Source organism: Aphelocoma coerulescens, chromosome 3 (genome assembly GCF_041296385.1).
Source record: "Aphelocoma coerulescens isolate FSJ_1873_10779 chromosome 3, UR_Acoe_1.0, whole genome shotgun sequence".
Lineage (NCBI taxonomy): Eukaryota > Metazoa > Chordata > Aves > Passeriformes > Corvidae > Aphelocoma > Aphelocoma coerulescens.
This window is the reverse complement of record NC_091016.1, coordinates 69219372-69246294: the sequence shown is the minus strand read 5'-3', so window position 1 is coordinate 69246294 and position 26923 is coordinate 69219372. Positions and strand designations below refer to the sequence as shown.

The 26923-nt window shown below is 41.4% G+C and overlaps 1 protein-coding gene across 2 annotated transcripts in view; it reads left to right on the top strand.

Moving 5' to 3' along the window:
- Positions 1-974: 974 nt before the first annotated feature.
- The window catches only part of LOC138108305 (ectonucleotide pyrophosphatase/phosphodiesterase family member 1-like), a 52837-nt gene continuing 26888 nt past the window's right edge, over positions 975-26923 (top strand). Inside the window, exons 1-5 of one of the 2 annotated variants that reach the window (XM_069010757.1) lie at positions 975-1160; positions 17800-17872; positions 19336-19452; positions 22307-22432; positions 22602-22662. In XM_069010757.1, the coding sequence (XP_068866858.1) occupies positions 975-1160; positions 17800-17872; positions 19336-19452; positions 22307-22432; positions 22602-22662 (563 nt within the window). Of the gene's footprint in view, positions 1161-17799; positions 17873-19335; positions 19453-22306; positions 22433-22601; positions 22663-26923 lie in introns of those variants that run through there. The other variant, XM_069010758.1, reaches the window with a different exon arrangement.

Genomic DNA, 26923 nt, shown 5'->3' with positions numbered 1-26923 from the left:
CAACCACCCTCTGGGTGAAGAACCTTTTCCTGGTATCCAACCTAAACCTCCCCTGACACAATTTCAGGCCGTTTCCTTGAGTCCTGTCGCTGGTCACCACAGAGAAATCAGTGTCTGCCCCTGCTGTTTCCCTCACGAAAAAGTTGTAAACTGGGATGAAATCTCCCCTCAGTCCCCTCTTCTCCAGGTTGAACAGCCCAAATCACCCCAAAGGAGACTCAGTGTCCCCTGGGCGGGCGATGAAGCCGCCTGCTGAGCTGCGCCCCCGGTGTGCAGGCACTCGGTTGGCCTGATGCCCCGCGTGGGGGGTTTCCGTGGGCACCCCGCAGGCACTTACGGACGAGAGGGCAAAACCTCGGGAAGGGGCGAAGAACTGCAGGCAGGGATGGAGGGAAGCACCCTGAGAAGGACACCAGCAGCCGGCAGCGCCCTGGGTGCAAACGCGCACCGGGGGCTGGCTGCGTGCCTGTGGCAGCACCGGGAGCAGGACCGGGACCGGGACCGGGACCCCCGCCCCCGCGCGCACCTGTGCCACCGCCGCCGGGCGGCTTCGGGGAAAGCCGCGGCACCGCCTCCGCCCGGGGATCGGGCAGCGGAAACTTTCTCCGCGCTCCCTCGTAAACACGGCCCGGCGCCCTCCCCCAGACGCTATTTCGGAGCAGCGCGGTATCCTCCGGCCCCGCACCTCCTCCCTGCCCTGCCCTGCCCGCAGGGATGGGCGGCCGCGGCCCTCCCTCACCTGTAGGGAGGGGTCGGAAAGCGGGGGGCGGCCAGGCAGGGGTGACCGAGCGGGGCGGGCAGACAGGGAGGGAGGGAAGGAGGGGAACATCCCGCTCCCTCCTCCACGCCGCTGCCGGCGGGGGAGCGGGGGCAGCCGGTGTCCGCGCTGCGGGCGGGGCGGGGCGGGGCGGGACCGGGCCGCCGGGTTATTAATAGCCGTGTCCGGGCGGGCAGAGGGCAGAGCCGCCGGGACCATGCAGGGCAACGGGCAGCAAGCGGGGAAGGGCCACGAGGACCACCTGGACGGGCTAGGGGCGGCTGATGGCGGGCTGCAGGCTGCGGCTGTGCCCATGCTGCCGGCCATGGAGGTGGCTGAGGAGCCGGAGAAGCCTCCGGGCGGCAAGAGCAAGGATCCCAACACCTACAAAGTGCTGTCCCTGGTAAGGGCAGGGGGGGGGCGGATCCGGGTGTCACCTCGCTGGAGGGAGCGTGGGGAGCGCTGCGGCTGGCGCAGGTGTTTCGCCCGTCTCCAGGCTTCAGGAGATAGGCGGGGAGCCCATGGCGGGACCTTAAAAGCCTCCCGGCGGTGTTGGAAGAGGGAGATCGCCTTTGTCAGCACGGGCTCCTCGGGATGCCCAGGGCAGTAGTGCTGCGGGACGGCTCCGCCTCGGGCAGGAGCGTGGCACTTGCGGGTAGACAGCGACCTGCCTCAAAGAGGGATTCGTAACTCTTGGTCTGTTTTACTCTTGACAGTGGTCAGCGTTGAATCTTTCAAAATTTTTTTGTTGTGTCAATGATTTTCTCGTCTTCCGTCACGTGGTTTTAGCTGTTTGCTGTAGGGGGGACACCCGGCAAGACAAAACCAGGTTAAAATCGGAAAATATGGCTGGAAAAGCTAAAAAGAGTTCAAGAGCCAAAAGGACAGAGGAAGTGTAAAAACCTGCCTCTCTCTGAATTTGAGCTACCGTGGGTTGAAAGTTTGTCTCTAAGTACTGCTGGGAGGCACTTTTGGCCCTTGTTCAGAAGCCCTAGCAGCCAAAGCCATTGTTAGCAGGTAGGTCACTTTCCAGTTTTATCCACGCTAGTGTATTATAATTATCCTCCCCATAGAGATGTGAAAATAAGACCTTCCAAACTTCCTGGAGTAATCATTACGAGGCTAAAATCGTTATCAAGGTGAAGGAATTGTGGTGTTCTTGGAAGGAAGCTTTAGTGGAACTGCAGCAGACTTCACTTTGCATATGCGTACGTATGTATGCATAAGTAGTCTGCTTTCAATACACTGAAGCATAAGGGTCAAGGTGCCTTTCCAAATTTACTGATATCTTTGTAATCTGGTTACTGTTTCAAATGAATCGTCCACTCATATCATAGCAACTGCAGGTTGGTCATACTTTCTGACATAGCGGGTGGTAAATTGTTTATAAGGTTTTCAGAATGTTATAAGAAAAGTGTGAAAATTTGTGTGAAGATCTATGGTAGTTTCCATGCAGGAACTTTTTTTGTCATTTTTTCTGATGAAATGCCCCTTAATTAAAGGTTGTGGTTTGCAGCTTGTTTCATTACTTCATTGTTTTCTGGGGAGCTTAAGGTTGTGCCATAAAAGCCACTGCAGTTGGATGGTGAAAACAGCTCAGCTCTTTTCAGGCTAAGATATTAGATACTGAATAGTGGGAAATACTGATATCCTATTCAAAACCTAATGTTGTTACCCTGAGCTTTTAAGCAAAATTATTAGCGATACATAGCCACTTGGAGACTGGAGCTAAGTACAAATTAGTGTTTGCAGGTACTTACTTTTCTGAATTAAGTTCTTATTTTCCATACCATAGCTATTCATTGAGAACTGGCAAAAGGTTTATCCTGGGTTGATTAAAGTGTCAGAGTGAAATATGTCATCTATATAGAAATAACTTTAAAATTCTAAGTATTTATGGCCATGCTCTTTTTTCTTTGGGTGACTGCAGACCCTGGGATAACATAGGATATTCAGTGAGAACTTGGAAAGCTTTCTAAACACTGCAGGTTATAGTGAATTGAGTAAAACAAGAATGTATTTGAGCTGAACATGCTAGAAAGTGGAAGACTGGAGCTGGAAATGCAAGTTTGTTCTTTCTCACAAGCCAATGTATTTATAAAGCACTGACAATATCCCAATGTAAGGAACAAGTTAGTAGGCTTACCTGCTTGGTGTTTGGAGTTTTATAGGAATGTGAAACTATCGAAGTGTCTAGATAAACCTCATCTGCCTGCATTTATCCTACTTGTAAGCACAGCTACTTTATTTATTTATGTAGATTTAAAAAAGTAAGGACAGAAAAGTAAGTGCTTTCAAGTAAGCTTATGTGGAAATTTTTAAAAAACTCATGAATGCATTTCTGTTGATTAGGGAATACTTGGATCACTCCTTTCACTTTTCTGGAAAGCACAGACTGGTCTGCATTCTCTTCTTCCTTCTCATGTGCCTGCCACTTGCAGATGTCTGTGCAGTTTGTGAACACAACCTCAACATTCCCAGCTTTTGTCCACAATTCAATCTTACCTTATTACAGAGCAGCTGTTGCTGCTGCACAGGAAGGATACCACAAATGGTGGGAGAGGCCCACAGGCATTTACTAACCCATATGCTTCCCTAAGGACCTAAAGCACACCTTTTCATTTACTGTCTTGCCAGTTTTCTGAGCTCAAACTTTTGTCCCTCAAAGCCCAATGAACTGTCTCTCTCTGTCTGTAGTCTCTCCAGGCTGTTGTGTGCGTGAGCAGTATGCTGCTGCCCAAGAGCAGCATAACCTTTGCTTATGTTTGAGGTTTTCTATCCCCACTTGCCAGGAACTCTCAGGCATTGCATTTTGGCCTGATTCATTCATTCCATTAAAATAAAATTTTCCATGCCTGAAATGTTGAGAGAAATAAAAGTAATAACATAAGAGAATGTTTCTTTCCAACAGCTTCAGATGTTTGTCAGAACTGGAAAACTCATTTAAACTGACACTTTTGTTAGAAAAATTCTTAAGGAGTTTTTGTAGCTTGAGAATTCCTAAGTAGAAAAAAATTACCAAAAAATTCCAGGTAAGGTCCAGACTGAGATGTTGAAAGTGTTTTAGTCTCATCATAAGAGTAACTCAAGCATTTCAGAGTGCATAAAGATAATAAGCTGTGAACTTTTGAAAAAGTTCTGTGGAGTACACTTAATATATTTATAGTCTGTAAGTTGGAGGGTTTTTTTTTTCATTAAGTCTGTCCAGTCCTTTTTTGTTTGGTTGTGTTTTTTTTTTTTTTTTGTTTTTTTTTTTTTTTTTTTTTTTAAAGGCATGTCCCAAAAGCTAACCAACTGCCATCTTTGGGCAAGAGATTGAACTGAAAACCTCTTCAGGTCTCTTCTAGCCTTATCATATCATAGAATGGTTTGGGTCTGAAGGGATCCTTAAAGATCAGCTAGTTTCAGCCCCTCTGTTGTGGTCAGGGTCAGCTTTACTAGACCAGGTTGCTCAAAGCCCATTTAATCTGGTCTTGGACACTTGCAGGGATGGGGCATCCACAGATTCTCTGGGCAGTCTGTCTTGCCACCCTCATGATAAAGTATTTCTTCTTAATATCTAATATAAACATACATTCTTTCAGTTCAAAGCCATTTCCCCTTGTCTTATCACTACATGCTCTTGTAACAAGTCCCTCTCCAGCTTTCTTGTAGGTCACTTTAGGTACTGGAAGGCTGCTGTAAGGCTTTCCCAGAGCTTCCTCTTCTTCAGGTTGAGTAGCCCCAACTCTCTCCACCTGTCTTCACTGGGGAGGTGATCTAGGTCTCTGGTTATCTTTGTAGCCCTCCTCTGGACCTGCTTCAAGAAGTCTTAAGAATCCTTCTTATGTCAAGGGCCCCAGAGCTGGATGTAGTGCTCCAGGTGGGGTTTCACAAGGGCAGAGCAGAGGGGGAAAATCTTCTCCCTTGACCCGCTGGTCACACTTCTGTTGATATAGCTCAGGATGCAGTTGGCCTTCTGGGGTGTGAGTGCACATTGATGGCCCATGTCCAGCTTTTCATCTACCAGCACCCCCAAGTCCTTCTCTGTGGGGCTGTTCTTAGTGAGTCCTCCCAGTCTGCACTCACCTCGGGGATTGCCCTTACCCAGGTGTAGAACCTTGCACTTGTTGAACTTCATGAGGTTCTGTCTCGGTTTGAGACAAATTATGAGGAAATGTCCTGACATGAATGTGTCCTCTAATGGAAGACAGGTTTTGGCAGCCCCTCCCCCAACAAATTTGAAGGGAATTTCTTGGAGGAAAGTGAAAGAAGACTGTTTGTTTAACAAGCAGGGTGCATACAGGCAAAGAGGGAAAAAAAAAAAAAAGAATGTTAGATAATAAACCTTCTTGTTGTGGAGAAATATGGTGGATTTTTTTTAGAGTCCTGCTTAGCTTCTCATGAGGTGCTCTGGAGCTGGGGTGCAGCGCCCCAGGGCCTCCCCTCTGGGCCACAGCATGGGTCTCCTGGGGATGTTCTGATGTTTTGGACCAGAGCAAAGCTGAACAGTTCCAGAAGAAGAAGCCACACTCTGGGGAAAAATTTCTTGCCTCAGCTAACAGGCTGGCTAAAAGCAGGAAGGTGCTCCCTCCGCTCTGCTGTGGTGAAGATGCAGGGGAGTGTGTGAGAGTCCTTGAACATAAACCATGCTGAAGAATTTTCCTGGCTTCTCTCCCCCCCCCTCTTCTGGACCCAGCTTAAAGTTATGGGACCCATTTCTGGGCAATAAGCAGATGATAGGGGAATACAGTGTTGTTGTAAAATCACCCCAAGACAGGTTCTCATGGTCCCACTTGCAAGCTTGTCCAGGTCCCTCTGGATGGAATCTCTTTCTTATGTCAACAGCACTGACTCTGCTGTGTGTCATCTGCAGACCAGCTGGGGGTGCGAGGTCATACTGAGCTTCTCATCCACTAATCCACCCCCAAGTCTTTCTCCTCAGGGCTGCTCTCAAACCATTTTCTGCCCTGCCTGTGCTGCTGCTGGGATTGTCATACAGGACCACACAATTGGCCTTTGGCCACCTCTCAAGCCTGTCCTTCTGGATGACATCCCTTTTCTTCAGCCTGTTGACTGCACGACACAGCTTGGTGTTGTTGGCAAACTTGCTGAGGGTGCCTTGATCCTGCTGCCTATGTCACTGACAAAATGTCAAACAGCTCTGAGTAAGGCCACCCCGCACTGGTCTCCACTGGGACATTGAGCCCCTGAGCACAGCTCATGAGTGTGACCATCCAGCCAATTCCATGTCCACTGAGTGGTCCGTCTGTCAAATCCATGTCTTTCCAGTGTAGAGACAAGGATGCCATGGGGAAAATGCTTTGCACAAGTCCATGTAGATGATTTCAGTTTCTCTTCCCTCCTCCACTACTGCTGTAATCCCATTTAAGAAGGCCACCAAATTTGTCAGACACAATTTGCCCTTACTGAAGCCATGTTCACTGTCACCTATCACCTCCTTATTTTCCATGTGCCTTAGCATACTTTTCAGGAACATCTACTCAATGATTCTATAAATCTGGTGTCAGTTGTCCATTGGTTACTATGTTAAGCTTTTATGAATCATAAACCCCCATTTATCATAATATAAATGAGACAGTCTCTGCCTATGGAAGAGTTTCTGTTGCCAGTTAATATCTGCCATTGCTGCAGTCAGGAGAGAATCTAACTATATGTCTTGATTTGAAAGATGGGTGTCTGCTAAGGAAGGCAGAAGCCTCCCTTGGAATGGTAGATGCAACCCCCTTCCCTCCGAGTTATTATAATTTTGAAATCAAGGGGCTTTTAGGCAAAGATGTGGGAAATAGGAATAACAGTTCTTTATTATTATATATCTGTATGTGTATAACCAGTCAAACAAACACCAATAACTATGACAGTAACAGCAAACACAAACCCAGTCCCAGCCTTCTCGGCTGTCAGGCTATTTCCCCTCGGGTGCAGTTCCGCTCGCAGCCGGCAGGGGCGCTGGCGGCTCCCGGTGAGCAGGGCAGGTGCGATGGTTCCCCCGCGGCTGCAGGGGGCGCTCCGGAGCGAGCTCGGGGAGCACGCGGCACCGGTGCCCTGGGATCCCGGGAAGGGATGGAACAAAGGAGCTTCACAAACCCCTGGGCAGCTGATCCTCGTGTCTGGCCGGGCCCTTGGGAACGGCAGGCTGGAACCGCAGGGACAAGCACAAATCCTGGATGACAGATGTGATGTATCCAAATGGGGAACCCCCCGGAGGTCTGGGCGAGCACGGCTACAACGTAGCGAAGGCTCGATGCAGCAGCGGGGCAGGGCGGCCACGGCCCAGCTCCAAGCGGGGCAGGGAAGGCAGCTTTGGGATCCTGGGGCTTGTCCAGCAGAAGGAAAAACGGCTGAAGAAAGCAGCTTCCCTCTCTGCCTGAACGCTGAGACCGACTGCCCCCACACACTCAGGTGAAAACAAAAGAGTAGCCAGATGTGCCCCATTCTGTAGCCAGCTCTCTTGTTTTTCTTAAGTACCCAGCCATTTGCTCCCCTAGCAACATATATGGGCAAAATTCCTTTAACAGAAGAAAAACCAGGAGAGCTCCTAAAACCCCAACACTATAGAAAGAACATCTATTGGATGTCAAGATGTTCTATATGAGTCCTGAAAGTTTTTCACCACTTCATTCTAAAATAACCCGTAGCTGCTGACTTTCTGCTAAGGCAGGGAAAGATGGGTGCACTACGTCAGGATTTTGGAGACAGCTGTAAGTTTGTCCAATTTTTTTTGTTTGGTTTCTTTTTTTTCTTCCACAGAGGCGAAGGTGTGGAAACAACCTTTTTTTATGTTGTTGTCTGGAAGATTGTATTCCTGTTCGGTTGTTTTCATGCTGATGGTTTTCCTCCTAAATATGTTTGAAGGTGCCCAGACATTGTATCGATTAGCACTTAAAAAAAAAATTAATAATGCATATCTATATACTTTTTTTTTCCATTAAAAATATGTATTTAATTACCCAAACTTTGTGATTTGAACTGTTGTTATTGAGTTCAGCCAACTTCAGTGTGGGTATTTTTATGGGTATCAGTCAGTCCTTAAGCACTGGACTGAAGGATGCTCTTGTCTGAATCTGGGAGGCCTGGGTGCCATGTTCAGTCTTTAATCTTTTTTTGGCCCCCAACAAACCATTCAATTTCAGCCTTTTTTGTATTATTTTGTTTTATGCACCTTGCAATTTTTTCTTTATTATTCAGTAGGGAAAAGTTGTCCTTGCTGAAATTACTTGCTCCCATGACAGTGTTGGACTGAGCTTAGATGGGATTTCTGAGATCCAAGAAACACCACACAGCTTAACAGTAATATTAAAGTGACTGACTGTTGGGTGATTTAATTTTTTTTGGCATTAAACAGCCTTTGGTGAAATATGAAGTGAAGAATGATGGTGGCAGGATTGCCATATTTTTAATAGACTTTGAAGTGCTTTCAGTTTAGAAATATTAGAAGAGTTCTTGGCCAATCTCCAGTATTTTAATAATTTGTAGGAAAATCTATTCCAATGCTGGGAAACAACAATGTTTTACAGCTGTCTTCTGCCAATGTTACAGCTCTTCAGCTTCCATGGTGACTTGGTTTTAAGTCTGAACACATGGTGTTTGACAAAACATTTTTTTTTATTGTTCATGCTCTTGATATTGTTTAAATGCATTAATTAGGATAAAATCGTAACTATACATACAAAAATTAAAGACATTGTTATCCAATTTAAGCCATCAAAAGAAAGCTTGGGGTTTGATGAATTTAAAAATCATTATAACCTAATGTTTCTCTTCAGTCAACTCATTTTTCAGAGAAGACTTTGCAAATAATTCTCGTTATACACAGGGAGCTGTAAACCCAAAATTTCTTTATTGTACTTTAAGTGGGGATGTTCATGCTGGATATTGAAGACAAAAATCATAATCTTGCTCTTATACAATAAAAAAATTAGATATTTTAACTCTGAAGAGTTTCCAAGGTTAATTTGTATTCTTGCTTTATTTACACTTCATAGAGCTAGCTGGCATATCCTATCTTAAAAGGCAGAAGCTGAAATGAAGTAAAAATATTGTCCAAAGAAACATTTGTGGGAATTGAGTCTTTCCATTTGGTTGAGGATTTTTAAGTATAGGAAAAAAAACCCAAATCAAAACAACAGCAAACACAGACAAACAAAACCCAATACCAACCTAAACAACAGAAAAAATCAGCTCCCCAAGTTCCCCTTTTACAAAAATCTTCACAAAGGGAGAGTAGAGACCATCTTTGTTAAAAACTGTACTCAGAACTCAGTTTAAATTTTGTTGCCCAACTAGGTTGGATTTGGGTACACAGTCAAAGGGGTGATTGTGAATTGGCTAAGCACATTTCAGCTTGCTTTTACATGGGTAGTTTAGATATGGCTTTTAGCATCAATAAAACAGCATGGAGTTTAGGCTACCAAATACTCTCTTCTGTAGCTGAATTGGAGGATTTAAGCCATCCAGGAGGTTTCAGTCACCCCTTGGAGTGCAGTGTGTGTGCATGCTTTTGGCTGCCTGCACTCCATCTGGAGTGCAAAGCCTGGACCACGCTGAAGCATACCCAGCTCTGTGACTTGTGCATCTGTCAATGCTGCTGGCTGGTTGCTTGCCTGAAAGCAGCCATGTTGGCCTAGGAGTGGGAGAGCAGAATCTCTACTGATAGGTTAGTCTACACTGTGCTTGGATCAGCCCTTTGGTCCATTCAGGCAAAACGAGTGACTGGGGTCGTCATTGGTGTGTGTGCTCAGACTTACTGCTCCAGCATTTAGAGTTCTGACTCGATCCATGCCTTATGGTTTCCATTACATTTCTTTAATTTTGCAGTAAATCTTTGTCTACCTGTCAGGCACCAGGTGAAGGCAGGTCATGCTGAAAGAGAAGGTAAAACTGTATCCAGTCGTGGCAACAAGGCAGGCATAGGCAGTGGCCTATTGGAAAGGGACAGTCTCACTGCATGTGAGCAAGGTGAGCACAGTGGATTAGGGGACATTGACCAGGTTCAGCCAACAGTCTAAATTGCCAGGTGAGTATATAATGGTAAGAGAGGTCCAAGGTAAGGGAAGGCAGGCCTGTGAGTTAGGGTCAACAGAATAACTGTCCAGGATGGACTCGACTGCAGTGTGGCTGTACCACATTCAGACAGGGCACAGAGGCAAGGCTGGCTAAAACAAGGGGAGAGTGACTCTTCAGAGGCTTTCTGTAGCTTTTTATTGAAAAGTTATCTTCAAGCCTGGTTGAAGATATCCCAAATAGTGCTATTAGTAACTGAACCAATACTGGAGAACTGGCCCCAAGCACAGGCAGCCAAACCCCTGGGAGGAGGGAGGGTGCTGTTGTTCTGAACACCTTCATATAGTTCTGCAAGACTCTCGGATACTGAAATAATAAATAACACATTAACAGTTTAAGCTGATAGGCTTTCTGTAGTAATTTATCTTGAATTTAGAAGAACTTAGCACTGTGCTAAAACTTAGATTTCAGGCAAGGCTAAAGATACAAACACTATGCAAGGCTTCCTTCCAACTCCTGCCCTTCAAAAATTTTCCTTTGCATTCTTTTACTGTTATCACTGGAATTACACAGCGTGAATTGTTCTGATTTGACTTGCAGTGGAAGCTATGTTATTGTTGCTTCTGGCTGAAAGGAGGAGCAGAGTAAATAAAGGCTTTGAAAACATGAAAGGTATGAAGAGTTTCTCACCTTGAAGCTGATAGTAGAAATGAATATATTGGCAAGTATCAGCATGACCATATGCTATGCTAGAGTTTGTCAGTGTGCTGCATCATGACAGTGTTCCATTTGAATGAAACAGTAGTGGATGTGATTTTAAGAAAAGGTATTTTAAAATGCTCCATATTGGAATGATATTTTTACATTGTTTTGATATATGTCCTGACTTCTTTTTTAAAAAACACTTTCTGCATTGAAAGGCAAAAAGTACTTTTCTGCACAGGTGTTGCACAAGTCACCTGTGTAGAAAGTTTCCTTTAAGTGTGTTTATAAGGCAGCAGTGGATTTTATTGTAAATGGGATGTGGTGAAGGACAAAGAAAAGTAGTATAAGTGAGGACTTTCCGCAAATGAAATATTGTTTAATTGTTTGACACTGAGTAAGTTAGCTAAGGAGAAAAGGGAAGTAATAAGAAAAGATGAAGTATTTGCATTTCTGAAGAAACTTGAGTGAGCATAGCCTTGTCCCAATTGTGCTGTGTAATGGCATATAGGCAAATCAACCTATATATATGCTTTCTAATTTGGTAGTATGTGGGTACAAGTTTGTGTTAAACGTTGGTTGTTTTTGTTCCTAGAATAACAAAAGGTATAGTGTTGTTATAGCTGTTTCAACACAATCAATATTCCGCCCTGGCCGTGTATATTTCATTTCACTGTTTAACTCTGGTAAATGGACCAGTTCTTGAATCTTCTGGCTCAAATATGTTTCCATGTTATGAGGCATCAAAATTTGATAGTCTGCCTTTTGTTTTTTGAGGGGCTGTAATCAAATGATGCAGAGGTAAATAATAACTTCTTTATCAGTCCTGGTCTTTGTTTTGGGAAAATGGCCAAAGGATTCAGGGCTGAAGATGTGTCTATGATAGATATCAGTGTACTTAGTAAAGACCTATAATGAATAACTGAAACAGCTGGACTTGATCTTAAAGGTGTTTTCCAACCTAAATGATTCTATGAAACCTTATTTGTCCTATCTTCTTCTCATACTGCTTGTGGTTCTGCAATTTTTTGACAATCCTTATAATCTTAGTGTTTTACAGGATTTCTTCACTTATTCTTCAAGGTTATTTTGTCTTCCTGTGGAAGCTAATATTGCTGTTACGGTGGCAAGTAATAGTATCTGCCAAAGAAAAATGGATGTGAATATAGGTTTACTTAGCATATTTGGTGGTATAATCAGTACCCTGTAGAAGCAGCCCCCTCTCTACACTGTTCTTGTCACAACTCTCATGACAGTAATCTAAATTGGAATAAAGCTTTAGCTTTATTCTTGAAAAGGGATTTTTGGAGTAGGAAGGGCATGAAGATGGCCCAAGGCCATATTTTCACATTCAATTTTGCTTTTATTTATGAGTCAAGTGCAATTTGTTTGGAAAACAATTTTTAGTTGGCATAATTACTGACAGTTTCTTTCCTTTCTATGCAGTTGTACATTCCTATGTGCTTGCCACTAAAGTGGTGGTCTTTGTTCTGTGTTCTTAGTCTGCTGTGTTGAATAAAAGAATTGTATTTGAAAGTACAATATTTAATTTTTTCTCATATTATGACTTTTCAGTCCTGTTTATCCTTAGGTCTTTACAAAAGTCTACTTGCTGATTAAATAGCAGAGTCAGCTGCCATCTGCTTTCTGGGAATTTAACTAGAAGTTTTATTTCCCCTTCTTTTCGGCTAGCATGTTGTCACACTTTAATTTCTCTCTAAATTCTCCCATGGTGTAAAGTGCAGTGAAAAACATAACAGCTGGGGTGAAGCTTTGATAACAACAGCTCAAGTCCTAATGACTTCCACGAGGGTATGTACCTATTTGGTTGGGCAAGCAACAAACGAGAAAAAATGTTTTAGATTACAGCTGACTAGCTGACAGATGCTAACTCTTCTGTCTTTTGGCATCCTTTTGTTAAAAACCAGATGTTTGAATAATTTTGGAAGGTATTTAGAGAGCTATAGTATGATGATGTCTTCTGCTGATAAATCTCTGCTGAGTGAAGAGTTTTCACTCTTTGGTGAGCTCTGTGAAGGCTTTTATAATACCTGACAATGGCTCAATCTACCTTTAAAACATTCTTGTCCTTTGAATGGCCTTAGCTTGCAATAGTACATAACAGTCTTGGGAACATTCAATAGATAGAACGAGAGCAGAGCCTCTGTATGGTGCTTTGAGAAGAAAAACAATAATGCCTATGCATTTTTATAGTAAATCTTTTCAGCTCTGAAAAGTTTTGGGTGTTATCTCCAGCATTTTCATCCACTGACTTCAGAATTTAGTCACCTCCAGTGTTTTACAACAGCCAGGACCTGAGAGCCTCAGCGAGTCTCCTCCTGCTGGCCTCTATGAGTGGAATGTAGATCAACAGAAGCAAGTCTTTGAAGACCATAAAAATATTTGCAAATATGGAAAGAAGAGATGACTGGTGCAAGAAGGAAGTGGTGCACTTGATCAGTGCTGATTTATTTTCTTTTTTTTTTTTTTTTAGGTGATTTACTTAAGTGTTACTTAAGTAGCTGTGCTGGTGTGAGTGAAGTATCTACTGCCTTTCAGTTTATTAAACTTTATTAAGTATCCCCTGCTTTTGAATAAAATTGAGCTGTTGGCAAGGGGATTATGCTGGTTTTAAAATAATTTTTACAAGCATGAATACTTGCTGCTAGCAAGTGTAGATAAGTGTGGGGGTTTTTTTTCTTTATACAGTATGCTGTCTGCATTTTTAACAGTGCCCTTTTAGAGACAGAAGGTGACACTGTTCTGGCTTGAAATTATTTATTATTGTGTTCTTTATACTTTTGCAGGTGAAATTCTTTCTCAAAGATATTTCAGTGTTAAAGTCCAGGTCATTAGTCATCTATTCTAGGTGCACAAAACAGCAAAAACTTCGCATGCCTTTCACAGATCCCAGTGGTTTTGGAAAATTCCATGGGTTTTCTTAATACTGGCATTACAGACCCAGTCTAGACATTGTCCCTTCATGGATAAATGTGACACAACTGTGAGAACCAATCGTGGAGATTAGAATGGAAAACCATTATTTTGCATGGTTTCCTTGATGATTATGTAGTTGTCAATGGATATGTGTTCAGCCTTGGACAAGTGACAAGTTTTGTTGGCCATGGAATACCAGGGATGAAGGAAGGGAGATGGAAAGCAACTGGGTACATGGCAGGCAAAGAGTGAGGGAGATCAACACAGAAAGCAACATAATTCAGAAAAATGATTCATTAAAAGATGTATCAATGCCTTCTTTGCCAAAGCAAATACAGAATAGAAGAGGGGGGAGTGGGAGAGGCAGACTGAGCTAGAGAAGAGTGAAGAGAAAAGGGCCGTAGTATTAACTGTGTAAAGGAGGACTAAAATATGATAGGAAAGGTGGCAGTGGCTAAGGCCAGTGAGAGATTTCTTTGTGTTTCAGTGAGACCTGCACAGCTGAGGAGTCTCTCTGGAATCTGATGTGTGCACCTGCATGCTTGCTGACTCTGGCCCTTCCACCAGCTCCCCAAAATCTGCTGAGAAATTCTCTTCAGCTGCAGTTCTAGAGATGAGTGGCGGAAATGATTCTCTTCTCTAAGCATGCTATCATATTTCCATCTACCCAGCTCAAAATAAAAGGCTTTTGAAATGTTCTCAGGATTGCAGTTCTCCAGACGTTCAACCACCTATTCCCAACCATTATAACTGTTTACAAAGCAAAGCTTTTATTGCTTCCTCCCACGTAAAGGAAGCAGTGATGGGACAGAGATTCATCCCTAGATGACAATGTTTTTGTGATTCCAAAACAAACTTTCTAAAAATTATTTTTAAACCGAAAAAGGACATTTTCTTCTCTGCAGTTGTTACGGTGTTGTTTTAAAAAACTTTTCTCAGATACCATATTAGAACTGAATCTGACAGTTTGTGCTAGCAACCTCATAAGATAAAGATGATAAAAATTGTATTTTCTGCTTTTGTATATTACAAGGCCAGGTTCTTTAATGTTACTTGTCTTCCTACTGAATGTTGGATTCCCATATTCTTTCTTAATTGCACCTTTTTCCTCAGTTCTTGCTTTCTCTTTTGAGTGGAAGTATATGGGTGAGAGAGAACAGGTAAGATTTCTTCCTATTTAAAAAGGAAGATTAAACCTTCAAGGCAGGTGTTATGTTGACAGTGTAGTAGCAGTTAGAGATTTGAATTTGGTGCTTGCTGCAGGATGCTAAACAAGGTGCTTGTTAGTAAACAAGAATGCATGCAGCTACTTGTCTTTCTTTGTATTAAAAAAAATATAATCTTTATGCAGCAGACTGCAGCATCCCAAACCTGAGCTACCTGTATGTAAAACAGGTCAGGTAATATTAGTAACCTATTGCTGCAGTGAAGTTTCTTATAGAATTACAGAATGGTTTGGGTTGGAAGGGACCTTAAAGATCATCTAGTTCCAACCTCCCTGCCATAGACAGGGACAGCTTCCACTAGGTTGCTCAAAGCCCTGTCCAGCTTGGCCTGGAACACTTCCAAGGATGGGCATCCACAACTTCTCTGGGCAGCATAGATACATTGCAACATAGAAAGAAGCAAAGTAAACTAGTTCATCTTTAGGCTGCAGCAGTGAGATGCAGTGAGTATCTGACTGTTTAAAAATAATTTGAATATTCATCATCCTCAGAGTTGATAATCTTCGGGCCTTTCCACTGACAATAGGTCAGCTACTGGTGTGGCACCTCTCGCTGTGCCTAGTAAGGACAACTGCTGCTGCTGGCCAGCATTAGCTGCTCCTTATTGTTCCAGTAGAACATTTTGCCATTTGTGTGGATAATATCCATGTGACTGAAGTCATTCAGGCTCAAGATAAAGCTTCAATTCAAAGCCTTAAACACTAAGCTGCAATTGCATGGGGTTCCACTGGGTTAGATTTGGCTGTCCCAGAACATTGTCAAATGCTTTATGTGTAAACTTACTGTTTTTGTAAAACTTCTTTATTAAGTGTTAGAAGAAAAAAGGAGAGGGAAGCCTCAGTGTTTTGCAGTAAAGTATTTTTAAGACAAAAATTTAAGCTAGTGGGACTAAGGTTAAGAAAACAAAGGCTTTAATGTAGTGAGTCGAGAGTTTTAAGATCTTCATTTATTATTGCATTTTATAGTGTTTTGTACCCAAAAGAGCACTCATGTGCCTCAGTGAACATAATCCTTTTGTTTTTGCTTATTGGAATTACATTCATAGAAGCGTAAAACTGACAGCCTGGAATACAATACAAAACTGTGATTTTCTTACATATGGTGCCAAAATCACAGGAATTATTTGTGAGAACTTTAGTGACGTTTTACCAGTTTTATGTTGAGGAGTGTTATAATGCTGTGGCTTTGGAGTGGGTTTTATGTAGATTTTATTTTTGCATTAATTTGGTGTCATGATTAAATTCCTGCATTACCTATACTCAAGCTCAATAAGGGAATATTAATAGTCCATTTAGTGGCACTGCAATATGTTTCCTGTACAAGGATGCCTTAGGTGGCATAAATCCCATAGGTCATGTAGCTATTAGAAGATGTGGGAATAAACCTGTTACAGATAGAGTAGGTATGGGCTTTGCTTGTTTTAAAGCATGTTTGTGTTTACATCCCAGCAGACATTCTACTCCTTGATCTTAGTAGCAGAGCCTGGTGGGAGCAGAGAAGCAGTATATTTTCACCCAGAAATAAAATGTTCTCAACCTGGCTTTTAAAAAATAAATGAATTCATTTGTAATTTAAGAATAATAATAACAACAACAACAGTAATAATAATGTTAAAAGGACAATAACAGGTTTCGCTCTCTCCACTGATTTTTCTGGGCTTTAACATCTTACATTTGAAGTGTCACCTACCTACCTGTGCACCTGCTCTTATCTAGATGATATTTTATATGGGGGATTTCAAAGGTCCAGAACAATTTACATTGAAGATAAGATTGTTGATACTGATGTAACAGAAAGTGTTGATGCTGCATGTGTTAATATTCTGATTTAAAAACAAAGAAACAAAAAATAGGACTACAAAGCTCTGTACTTAAATTCAGAGTAATATCTGAATTCCAATGCTACATATTCCAGAAATTGCTTTCTCACTCTCTTTATTAACTGCTTAGTGAACAAAATTGTGTAGTATACTGTAGAGTTGTTAGAAACAATGCAAATAGTTTTTAGTTACTGAAGTGCTCACAGTCTTTAAAAAGAATATATTTGAGAAATAATTAGGTGCATTTTAAAGTGGAAGAAATTTTTGCCACATCACAATATGATTCAGGTGTCCTACTCAAGGCTCAGCTGATTTTGCTGATGGGAAAGGAGAAAAAAAGGTAGAGAATTGTGTAGCCATGTATGTGAAGTTATTGAAGTATTGCTTCAGTGCAATTTCTCCTCAGAAAACAGTGACTGGACAGGTAGTATGTACATATTTTCCCTACCCAGAGCTCCCCAAATTCTTTTGTATAAGACAGTTTGAATTATTGCAGTATCTTCTGTTTCACGACTACTGGCAAAGTACTTTATTACATTCTACACTTAAATAGAATAGCTGTTGTAACTGCATTGTTGGCTTCTCTTTAATTACTGTACATGCACTGATACTACGTATACTTTTTCTAAAGAGTTTATGGACCAAATCCAATACTTAATGAGGTTAAAAGAAATCTGTGCCTGTATTTGAGTAGGCATTAAATCTTGCCCTAAAATGCTGGGCAAGGATAATATACTGCTTGTTCAATAACTTCAATGCATCCAGAATCCAAAAGGAACACAGCCATAGTTTCTGGTCAGTGCAAGACACTGTGGTCAGTCTTAATGTGACATCCCACAGTTGCTTACCATGGTGTGGACCCAGATCTAGTATGAACTGGATCCTAGGAAATGGGAAAGGGTTTTCCTGCCTGAGAAAATTATGGGTATCACTTAAGGGTTTTGCCTTCTGTTTGTAGTCTGTGGTTAATGGCAAAACTTTGTTTCACCTTCTTAGAACAATGTAAGAGGAAGGAAAGAGTGGAGTAAAAATGTTTCTATAAAATATGTAAGAAATAGAAATATATCATCATGAAAGAATGATATAAAAGAAATCAAGACATGATGATATGTCTATGCTAAATGACTTGAGAAGAAATTATATGCATAGCCCCAGTTGTCACAAGCATGTTCATACACTAGTAATTAATTGCAAACAACATAACTACTTGTGGAAGTGAGAACAGTGAAATTAGCCTCTTAATCAGCACGTTTATGAATTTCAGTACAATTGTATAGCATTATAGAGAAAAAGAGTGCTTTCAAAACCATTCAGTGGTAATTTAATATTATTTTCTTTTCCTTCCTGTCCCACAGGTACTCTGTGTGTGCGTGTTAACGACAATCCTAGGATGTATATTTGGCCTGAAGCCTAGCTGTTCAAAAGATGGTAAATAATATGTCTTTTCTTTAGTAATATTACTGAACAATTCCTTTTTTTTTTTTTCCTTTTAGTGCATTAAGTTTCATATTATCACAATGCCACCCTTCTTGCTGCAGGAAGAGGATTGCATGCACTGCTTGAAGCAATATCAGTAAGAGGGGAATAAAAATACCAGAAAATAAACCTCAGGTGTACTCAATTGTGTGTACTCATTTGAGAGGTAGAGATCCTGGTACTCAGTGTCTGGTCTGGCAGCTTCCGTGTATCCCAACTTTCACTGTGGTGATGTCACATGGCTGGCTTTTCTCAGTTCACCATTAAAAAAAAAAAAAACAACAAAACAACAAAAAGCAACAACTTCTATTTCATGTTGTCCTGGAACATTTGTTTTTCATCTTTTCCAGTCAATTATGGATGAAAAAAAAAGTTATTTTTTTACTGGTTAGAATTGTAGCCTGAAAACATTCCTTGTGGAATTCCTCTGTCTATTTTCTGTCCTGAAAAATATGTGGTTTTTTTCAATGGTGAAGTTTCTTCAGGTAGAAGGTTACGAAAGATTTTTTTTTTTTTAAGAAATTAGGCTTCACATTGGGAACAACTATGACAAATAATTTCGAAGTTGAACAAACAATGACTTTTAACAGAAGTTCAGTTTATAAGACTTCTATTATGATATATATAGGTTTCTTCTCATTTTATTACAGCTTTGCAGTACTGGTTCATTATTATCTCATTTTCCTCATATCACACACCTCAAGATTCTTCAGAAGAGGAGCCAAATGATGGAGGATTTACCTCACTCCCTTCTGGTGATTGCTCAGGATTAGACAGTGTGACGAAATTCTTACGTTTTGTTAATCCTTCACATCACCAGTTTCTGGTTGGTTGGGTTTTTTTTGGTGGTTGTTTTTTGATTTGTTTTTTGTTGGTTTTTTTTTGGGGTGGGGAGTATTCCCCTGCCCTCAGCAACCCCAGTCTAAAAGAAGAATGCTATGTCTTTTTTCCTTTTTTCCATATTAAAATTGAGCAAAAAATAAACCAGTGAGCAGTATACTCAAGTTTGTATCTCTTGTGTCTGCTTTGGAACACCCCACTTTTTGTCTTGAGATCTTGCATATTCTGAGTGACTGTACTCACATCTTCCTGTGACACAGAAAGGCAAGGACAGTCACAACTAGAATTGTAGTCTTTTATTTAATTTGTTTCTGCCAGTACAGAAACACCATATTCCTCCTAAAACAGAACAGAACTCTTTGTTCAATATGATGAAAAAATATTTTTGTTTGGTAAGAAGAAATAAGCATTTGGTTGGAACAAGACTTTCCTTTGGCTATCACTGTTTTTGCAGCCATGCTGTAAGTTGTGGAATGGCCAAGTGTGTCATTTCACACACTGACTGTACTAGCTTCTTTTGCATGTTGACTGATTTGGGCTCAGCCACTGACATCTAACACTATCCAATATTACAGTGAAAACCTGCAAAGGTCGTTGCTTTGAAAGGACCTTTGGAAGCTGCCGTTGTGATAAAGATTGTGTCAAGCTTGGAAACTGCTGCTTAGATTACCAGGAAACATGTATACAACCAGGTAAGGATGGAAAAAAGCTGAGGGAGCCATCTCTCCTGTTCTTTGACAAGGGACAGCTCAGCATATGTGAGTACTGTTGTGGTCAGGACTTATTTCAGATGGGCTGTGAGAGCAAAGTGGGGCTACTGAACAGCAGAGTGGTTCTGATGCCACTCATCTCCCCCTTTTTGTGCTTTCTGTGTTGCATTCCTGGGTAGAGTTGCAGTGGTGATGGTGGTACTGGGGACTCCTGTGGAAACATCAGGGCTCTGGTACAGCTTCTGTTTCACACAAACAAAGCTTGGATTTCACCCAGCTGGACTACTTAGGAGCTGACATAGCCAGTAGGCTGGCTTTCCCATAGCTCTCCTGTGAGGAGAGACACTGCAACAGACTGTGCTGCTGCCCTCCCCCTTGGAAGGAGGAGGAACAACAACAAATGGAGGTCTTAGCCAGCTGTTTGTTCTCTGGTGGTGAGACAACAGTGATCTGCATTGTTCCTGGCATCAGGGATAACTCCTAAGTCCTTGGGCAAGCCTGGAATAGAAGTGCATTCTGCATATTGCATTTGTCTGTCATTGCCTGAGTGAAAAGGGCGAAGGACAGAGCAGCTCTGTGAAAGCTGCCATCTCTCCTTACCCAGCTGCTCAGGCCCTCTGCCTTGTAACTCCCCAGCCTGAGTGTGAAGCAAGGATCATGAGCATGAATCAAGGCAGGACAACAAAACAGATTGCACTGGTGAAGGATTGCGAAATGAGAAGCAGCTGCCATGAGTTGCCAGAAGGCAAAGGTCAGATAGGCAAATGTGTGAAAAATGTTGGAGAAATCTCACAGGGAAAGGTGTTAGTGCAGGTAGAACACCAAGGACAGAACTCGACTATTTTATCTACTTTGGTTTTGCCTTTATGCTTCAAATGCAGCATTCCTTTCAGATAACTTTTTTCCTTCTCACTCCTCTTTAAATGCATTTGATTAATGTCTAGGTGAGACCACACTGATATATTTAAAATTCCAATGTGGACTTTGGAAACCAAAATAATTAAACTGTGCTCAGATCCCTGCTTCAGTTGACTACTATTGAAAGGTCAGGTTACACATATATAGTTGATATATCCAGGTACATAGTCGCATGGGTTTTACTCTGTTTTATTACATCACTCCTCTGTGGATAAAGATTCTTTAAAAACAAACTGGAGAGTCTGTCTTAGCACTAAGAATGCAAATGAATTGATTGATGGTGTTTTTTTTTTTTTAAAAATCAGCCTTAATATCAGTGGAGAATCAAATAGCATCATGTAACTAGAACCATAATAGATTCTTCTCTCTCTCATGGAAGTAAAGATCTATTTGATACTAATGGAATTACTGAAGTACAGTAACCTGAAAGTGAGTTTAATTTCCTGGCAATGCTTTTAGGGATTTCTAATTGCTGGTCATGTATGAAAATCATTGAGTGTTCTCTGTTCAAACATTTAGATTTGGCTTCCATGTTAAGATCTTCACTTAAGTGTTCACTCAACTGGTAAATTCACTTGTGTTTGTCCTCATTGAATGTAAAGGATTTATTTGTGCTTATGACTGATAACAAAATCACAGAATTACAGAATATGCTGAGTTGGAAGGGACCCATCAGCATCATAAAGTCCAACTCCTGGCCCTGCACAGGACACCCCAAGAGTCACACCATGTGCCCGAGAGTGTTGTCCAAATGCTTTTTGAACTCGGTCACCACTTCCCTGGAGAGCCTTTTCCAGTGCCCAGCCAGCTTCTGGGTGAAAAATCTTTTCCTGATACCTAACCTAAAATTCACCTGACTCAGCTTCATGCTCTTTCCTTGAGCCCTGTCACTGTTCACGAGAGTGAAGAGATCGGTACCTGCCTCTCTGCTTCCCCTCATGAGGATGTTGAAGACTATAATGGGGCTTTCTGCAGTCTCCTCCAGGCTGAACAGACCAAGTGACCTCAGCTGTTCCTCATACACTTTCCCCTCCAGACTTTTCACCATCCTCATGGCCCTCCTTTGGGCACTCTCTAATAGTTTAATGTCTTTCTGACATTGTGGCACCCAAAACTGCCGCCAGCATTCGAGGTGAGGCTGCCCCAGAGCAGAGCAGGACAATCCTCTCCCTTGCCCAGCTGGCGATGCTGTGCCTGATGCACCCCAGGACAGGGTTGGCCCTCCAGGCTGCCAGGGCACTGCTGACTCATGTTCAACCAGGACATCCAGGTCTTCAGATGATACAATGTACTGGAATATGCCATTCAGAGAAGCCAACATTGTTCTCTAATAAAGTCAGCAGTGGAGCTGAAGTCAGTAGGTCCTCCTGTGAGCTTAAATAGAGTCTTAAATAGTGGTAGTGATGCCTGTGCCTAAGAGGTGCTGAACAAGGCTGGAGTGTCTTATGATGACTGGTAAAATATATTGTGACTTCAGATGCAAGTCAGAATAAGTTAATGCTGTTCAGTGTTTTCTAGGCATTCCAAATTCAGACTCAATTTGGGTTTTTTTCTGGGAGAGTTTTTTGGAAACTTTCATGTAGTATGATCTTACTAGATTAAACCCACATAAATTACCATATTTCAGGAGATCTTTAAAAAGGATTCTTTCTGACCTGTGATATTTATACCCATATGCTGCATAGTTGTATTCAGATGACTATGCTCTTGGATACCTAGTCATGGGCGTTTCCATTTCCTGAAGTGCCGACGTTTGTGATACTGTGCGTGTATGAGATAATTCATCATCTCTATTGCACATGAGGACTATTCCTCAGTGAGTAGAGATTTGAGACTGAACTTAACACTTGGTTTATTAGTTCTGGACTTACAGCAGTATTAATCATTGTGCTGTCCTTCTCTCTCACCCATTTTTTAGCCCACATATGGACCTGCAATAAATTCAGGTGCGGAGAAAAGAGGCGACCAGAATATCGTTGTTCCTGTTCTGATGATTGTGTGGAAAGCAAAGATTGCTGTGTCAATTATCAAGCTGTTTGTAAAGGTAAATATTATCAACAAATTACTACCATCTTTCATATGTACCCATAGTTGTATAAAAGGAGCAAGAACATAATATGACTTTAAAAGCATCCAGTAAAATGAAAAAAACCTTGCATGTGTCAGTAAGAATGTATTGTTTTAAAAAATAAATTGCACTCATTTGTTTTAAGGAGAGGCAAGCTGGGTTGAAGAAGAGTGTGAGGACATTACTGAACCTCAGTGTCCAAAAGGGTGAGGAAATTGTATATTTGCATAGCTCTGCTCTTTGCTTGCATTTCATTTTTGAGATTGTTTTCCCTGCTGTGCCTTCCTAGGACCTGCTTTACACAGTAAAAGTAGCTGCCAGACAGAGAGGAACACCTGTTCAGCCAGCATTTGGTGGTGCTTACTAACAGATCAGGTTGCTCTATCCCAGCACTTGCTTGACTTGCAAGACATGCCTATTCCTCAACCCTGCTGTGTCTCACAGACGTATGTGCCCTGGGCAACTCTGCCTGGTTGCCAACTGTATTATTGACCTACATGTGCTACAATACCCACTATCCCAAATATTTTGGGACCCATCCAGCAATCTTGGACTCCTAAGATTGCCTCCCTCCTTTGTCACTTTAAAAGACCTTTCCAATAGCGTGCATTTTCCAGCCTCAAAACTGCAAAATATGGGCAGATCGCTGCTCCAGCTCCACCAGCAGTGGGACAACACTATTTGCAAGCTGTCTGAATTACTTTCTTTAAAAGGTGTAAAGTACCATGGGATCCTTGTATTCTCTGGCTCAGCTCCACATTGGGCCTGTTCCTGCAAGTTATGTATACACTGTGAGGAATGACTCATGTGGTTTATGGCATCAGCACTCAGGCTTGAATAGTACAGCAAAGCTCCCAGCCAGGAAAAAAAAGCCTGTATTTCTTGAACTGTTTTTCCTGTGGGATCTTCAAATTAACTTCATAGCTGAAGTTGACTATAAACTATGATTGTATATCTAAGCTATCAATAGAAGTGACTTAAATTCTTCATTGAAATATGTTCCACTAGTAAATATTTACTAGATATGTTATGGGATAAGTTGAATTCAGTTATGTTCTTGTCTGACAAGTATCAAAAAAATCAGACCTATTTTATTTTGGTTTTGAAATTATAGTGTGATGGGATATTTCTAATAAAGTAAAACCATTTTATTTTGTTCTTATGTCACTACTTTTTTGAATTAAGATATTTAAATCATGCTATATTTATTCATTGGAGTTATAATAATGTCAAACAAAATACATAACTTTTTGGAATATTTCATACCAACTGAGTACCCTTCATTCTGGTTCAGAGCACTAACAGATGCTGACATGTCAGAACCTTCATCAGGACAGAAATGGAAGCTTCTGTCCAGCTTGTAGTCCAAGTCCCCAGTAATCCCCTATGGAGGAAGGTGACAGCCAGGAGGTTCTTGAAGTTTTTCTCATTAACTTTTGTTCTGAGTTCAGGAGCCATTTGGGACTTTGTGCTGGGAACTGAGTCTAGGATGCTGATTTCCGTAATGCAAGGCTAGGAAGCGTTGCCCCCAAGAGGTTGGTTAACAAACAAGTCTTGTGCCGATCCACAGTCAAAGTTATTGACGCAAATGCTGTAGGGCAACTCCTGTTGGTTAACTTGTTTTCGGGGTTTTTGTTTGTTTTTTCTGTTCAGCTCATGAAAGGGATACATAGTTACTCCTCTAAAATTGTTTTAATCCTGGTAAACCCCAAAATGTTGCAATAAAACCCAGCCCAGGAAAGGGTGATATGTGGTCAAAGTTGAATCAAGCAGTGTTGACTGAAGTCTCATGTCAGACTATTAGCACACAAGCCTCTCCCAAAAGTCACAACTCTGTAAACAATCCACTTCTTCCTATGCTGTGTGGTAGGCAGAAGCGCAGGTGACTTTAGTTGCAATACTCATTTTGAGACTTCAGGATAACATATTTTGTGGGTTCAGGTTGCTGGTTTTATTCTGTTTTAATTTTAGCTGTGTTGCTGTTCCTGTGGTGCAGAATAGACAAAAGACTACTCAGCATTCGATGAGGTGCTTAATGTGAGAAATCCCACTGATTTCAATGAAACTGATCAACTGCTTAAAATTAAGTACACACTTAAGTCTTTCCAAAACTGGGTTTTATGTTGTTTAATAGGGTTATAAAGTTAATAGGCTGTAAGATCTGAGGAGTGATCTAGTCTTCCCACTGCTCTAGGAGTGAAATAATACTCAGACAATTCAAACCTACTCAAACAGTTTATCCTAGTACTTACATAGATGGCTTTACTGATGTCTTTTTGTCCTCATGTCTTTTTCTGTACTTCAGGCCTATTACTACTTGTTCTATCTTCATTGAGCTGGAAGAGCATCTGATTCCTTTCCTCTTTGCAGATCTCTCTGTATACCTGGAGATTGCTCTTATGCCTTTTGTTGAGGCTTTCTGTACATTTAGTGGGACAGAAAGCTGTTCATCTGTGCTTTATGGCTGTATATAGGCAGTAGTGTATGGGTGTGTGTGGGATAGGAAGTTTTCTGTGTACTTCGTTAAGCTTTGCAAGGGAACTTTCTTTTCCTTCTATTTTGTTTTCTTTTTCTTTCTTTTAATTATGGTCTAACCTGCCTGCAGTGAGGTAGGTCATCTTGGCAATGTGTTCCATGGTTCTGGGCTCTTGATCATCCAGACTGTGAACCTACTAGACCACAGCAAGCCTGTGTTGCCTGCATAATGTTTCCATAGAAGCCGGTTTATAGGAGGGGATAATTGCTACTGCATTTCCTTCAGTTTGGAGTCAGGATGTGACTGTGGCACACCTATTTATCCAAGACCTGTGAAACATGCTCATCTTACTGTTTGGACACAGCCAGCATGAATCACTGGCAGGACCAAAACTTGAGCCTCCCAGGCTTGGTTGCTCATGACAGCCCATTTATGAAGTAGCAAGTGCAGTCTTGGCTACTGGCAGGAGAAATGCATGGATATACCTCAGAATGGAGCTTGGGTCAGTTTGCCTGGAGATTTTACTGGAGCTGTTCCAAAGGGAGTGCAGTTTAACATGGTCTGTCACACTTTGCTTCCCTGAGCACCAGGGCAGATCACTAAATAAATGAGTTTTGGCATGTGTAGAGTATACAAAAAGTGAAATGGCCAGTTGCCCTCATTGTGGCAATGGCCTATTTTGCCAAGTTTAATTTTACATGTGCGAAGGGGTCAGTAGCTAGATTTGCAGACAACCAAAACATGTATTTAACAGTTGGTTAACTTGTAAATGCCAAACCAGAAACAGCTGTGTAAAGTCCCTTTCTAAGTGGTTGTTTTAAGTTTGGTGGGATTTTCTGGTTTTGGTTTGGTTTTTTTTTCTTTTTTAGGTTAGACTTGTTGGTAAGTAATATTGAACAGCCTTTGCCTCAAGGTTCATATTTCATTGCACAGAACTTTGCAGTGAAGATTTTTAGACCTCTACATTGAAGTGAATCAATTTATTGAGCAGGAAGGGGCATGGAGAAGGTATTTGAAAAACTTGCATCAGATCAGAATCTGTGGTGCAAAAAAAATACTTGTAATATGGGTGAAGGTAATGCATAAAGTTTCCTTGCTCTGTTCTGCCCAAGGGCTTTAGTTTTGACCTGAAAATCATTAATTTCTTGTTCCCACTTGTGCCATATGAATTAAAAAGCAGGCTACAAAAATACATCTTAGAAATGCATCTAAAAGTCTTATTCTATCTGGGGTGTAGGGTTGGCTGTGTAACAGTTCTGATTAATGAAATCCTTTTGGCTGAACAGTTGTCCAAATTGTTAATTAAAATTTTCTTAGGATAGACGTGTTTTGGTTGCCTGACTATTCTTTAGTTTGTTTGACTGACACACAGCTTATAAATGTTTCATTTGTAAATGACTGTTTGGATTTTTTTGTGGGGTACATCACTAAAGAAATTGTCAACAGTTTATAAATAATATTTGTCTTCTATCCTCACTGTTTTATTTTTGGAAACTAAAGTATAACAAAGTTAAAAAAAAAAGGGCATTTTCATTTTACAGTTTGTAAATATAAAAAGGGAAAATGAGCTTGCAGTTAACACATAAAATATATTCAATTGTATTATGAAATTCTATATTTTCAGTAGTTATTGCTGCACAGCAGTGATTTTTTTTTTCAGTCTCACATGCCCTCATGTCTATAGGTCAAACACAGGGTATGTTTTCTTCAAGGAAGAAGTTACTGATGTTACAGAAGTTACTATTCCTGTCTGTGATGCAATGTTTTAAGTACTTACAGTTGGAGAGAAGTTGTTTGAACAGGGCTGAATCTGGGAACAAGTCAAGACTAGAAAACGTAGGTCCTGTGGAGACTGTAAGGGGAGAATTTATTTGTGTTGGTTCCAGTGAAATCAGTTTCTGAATTTATCTGTCAAATTCCTGGCAGAAATGTTGTTACAGTGTTTCCAGTCGCAGGGCCATATTTTGAGTTTGGAGATTGGTGGTACGTCT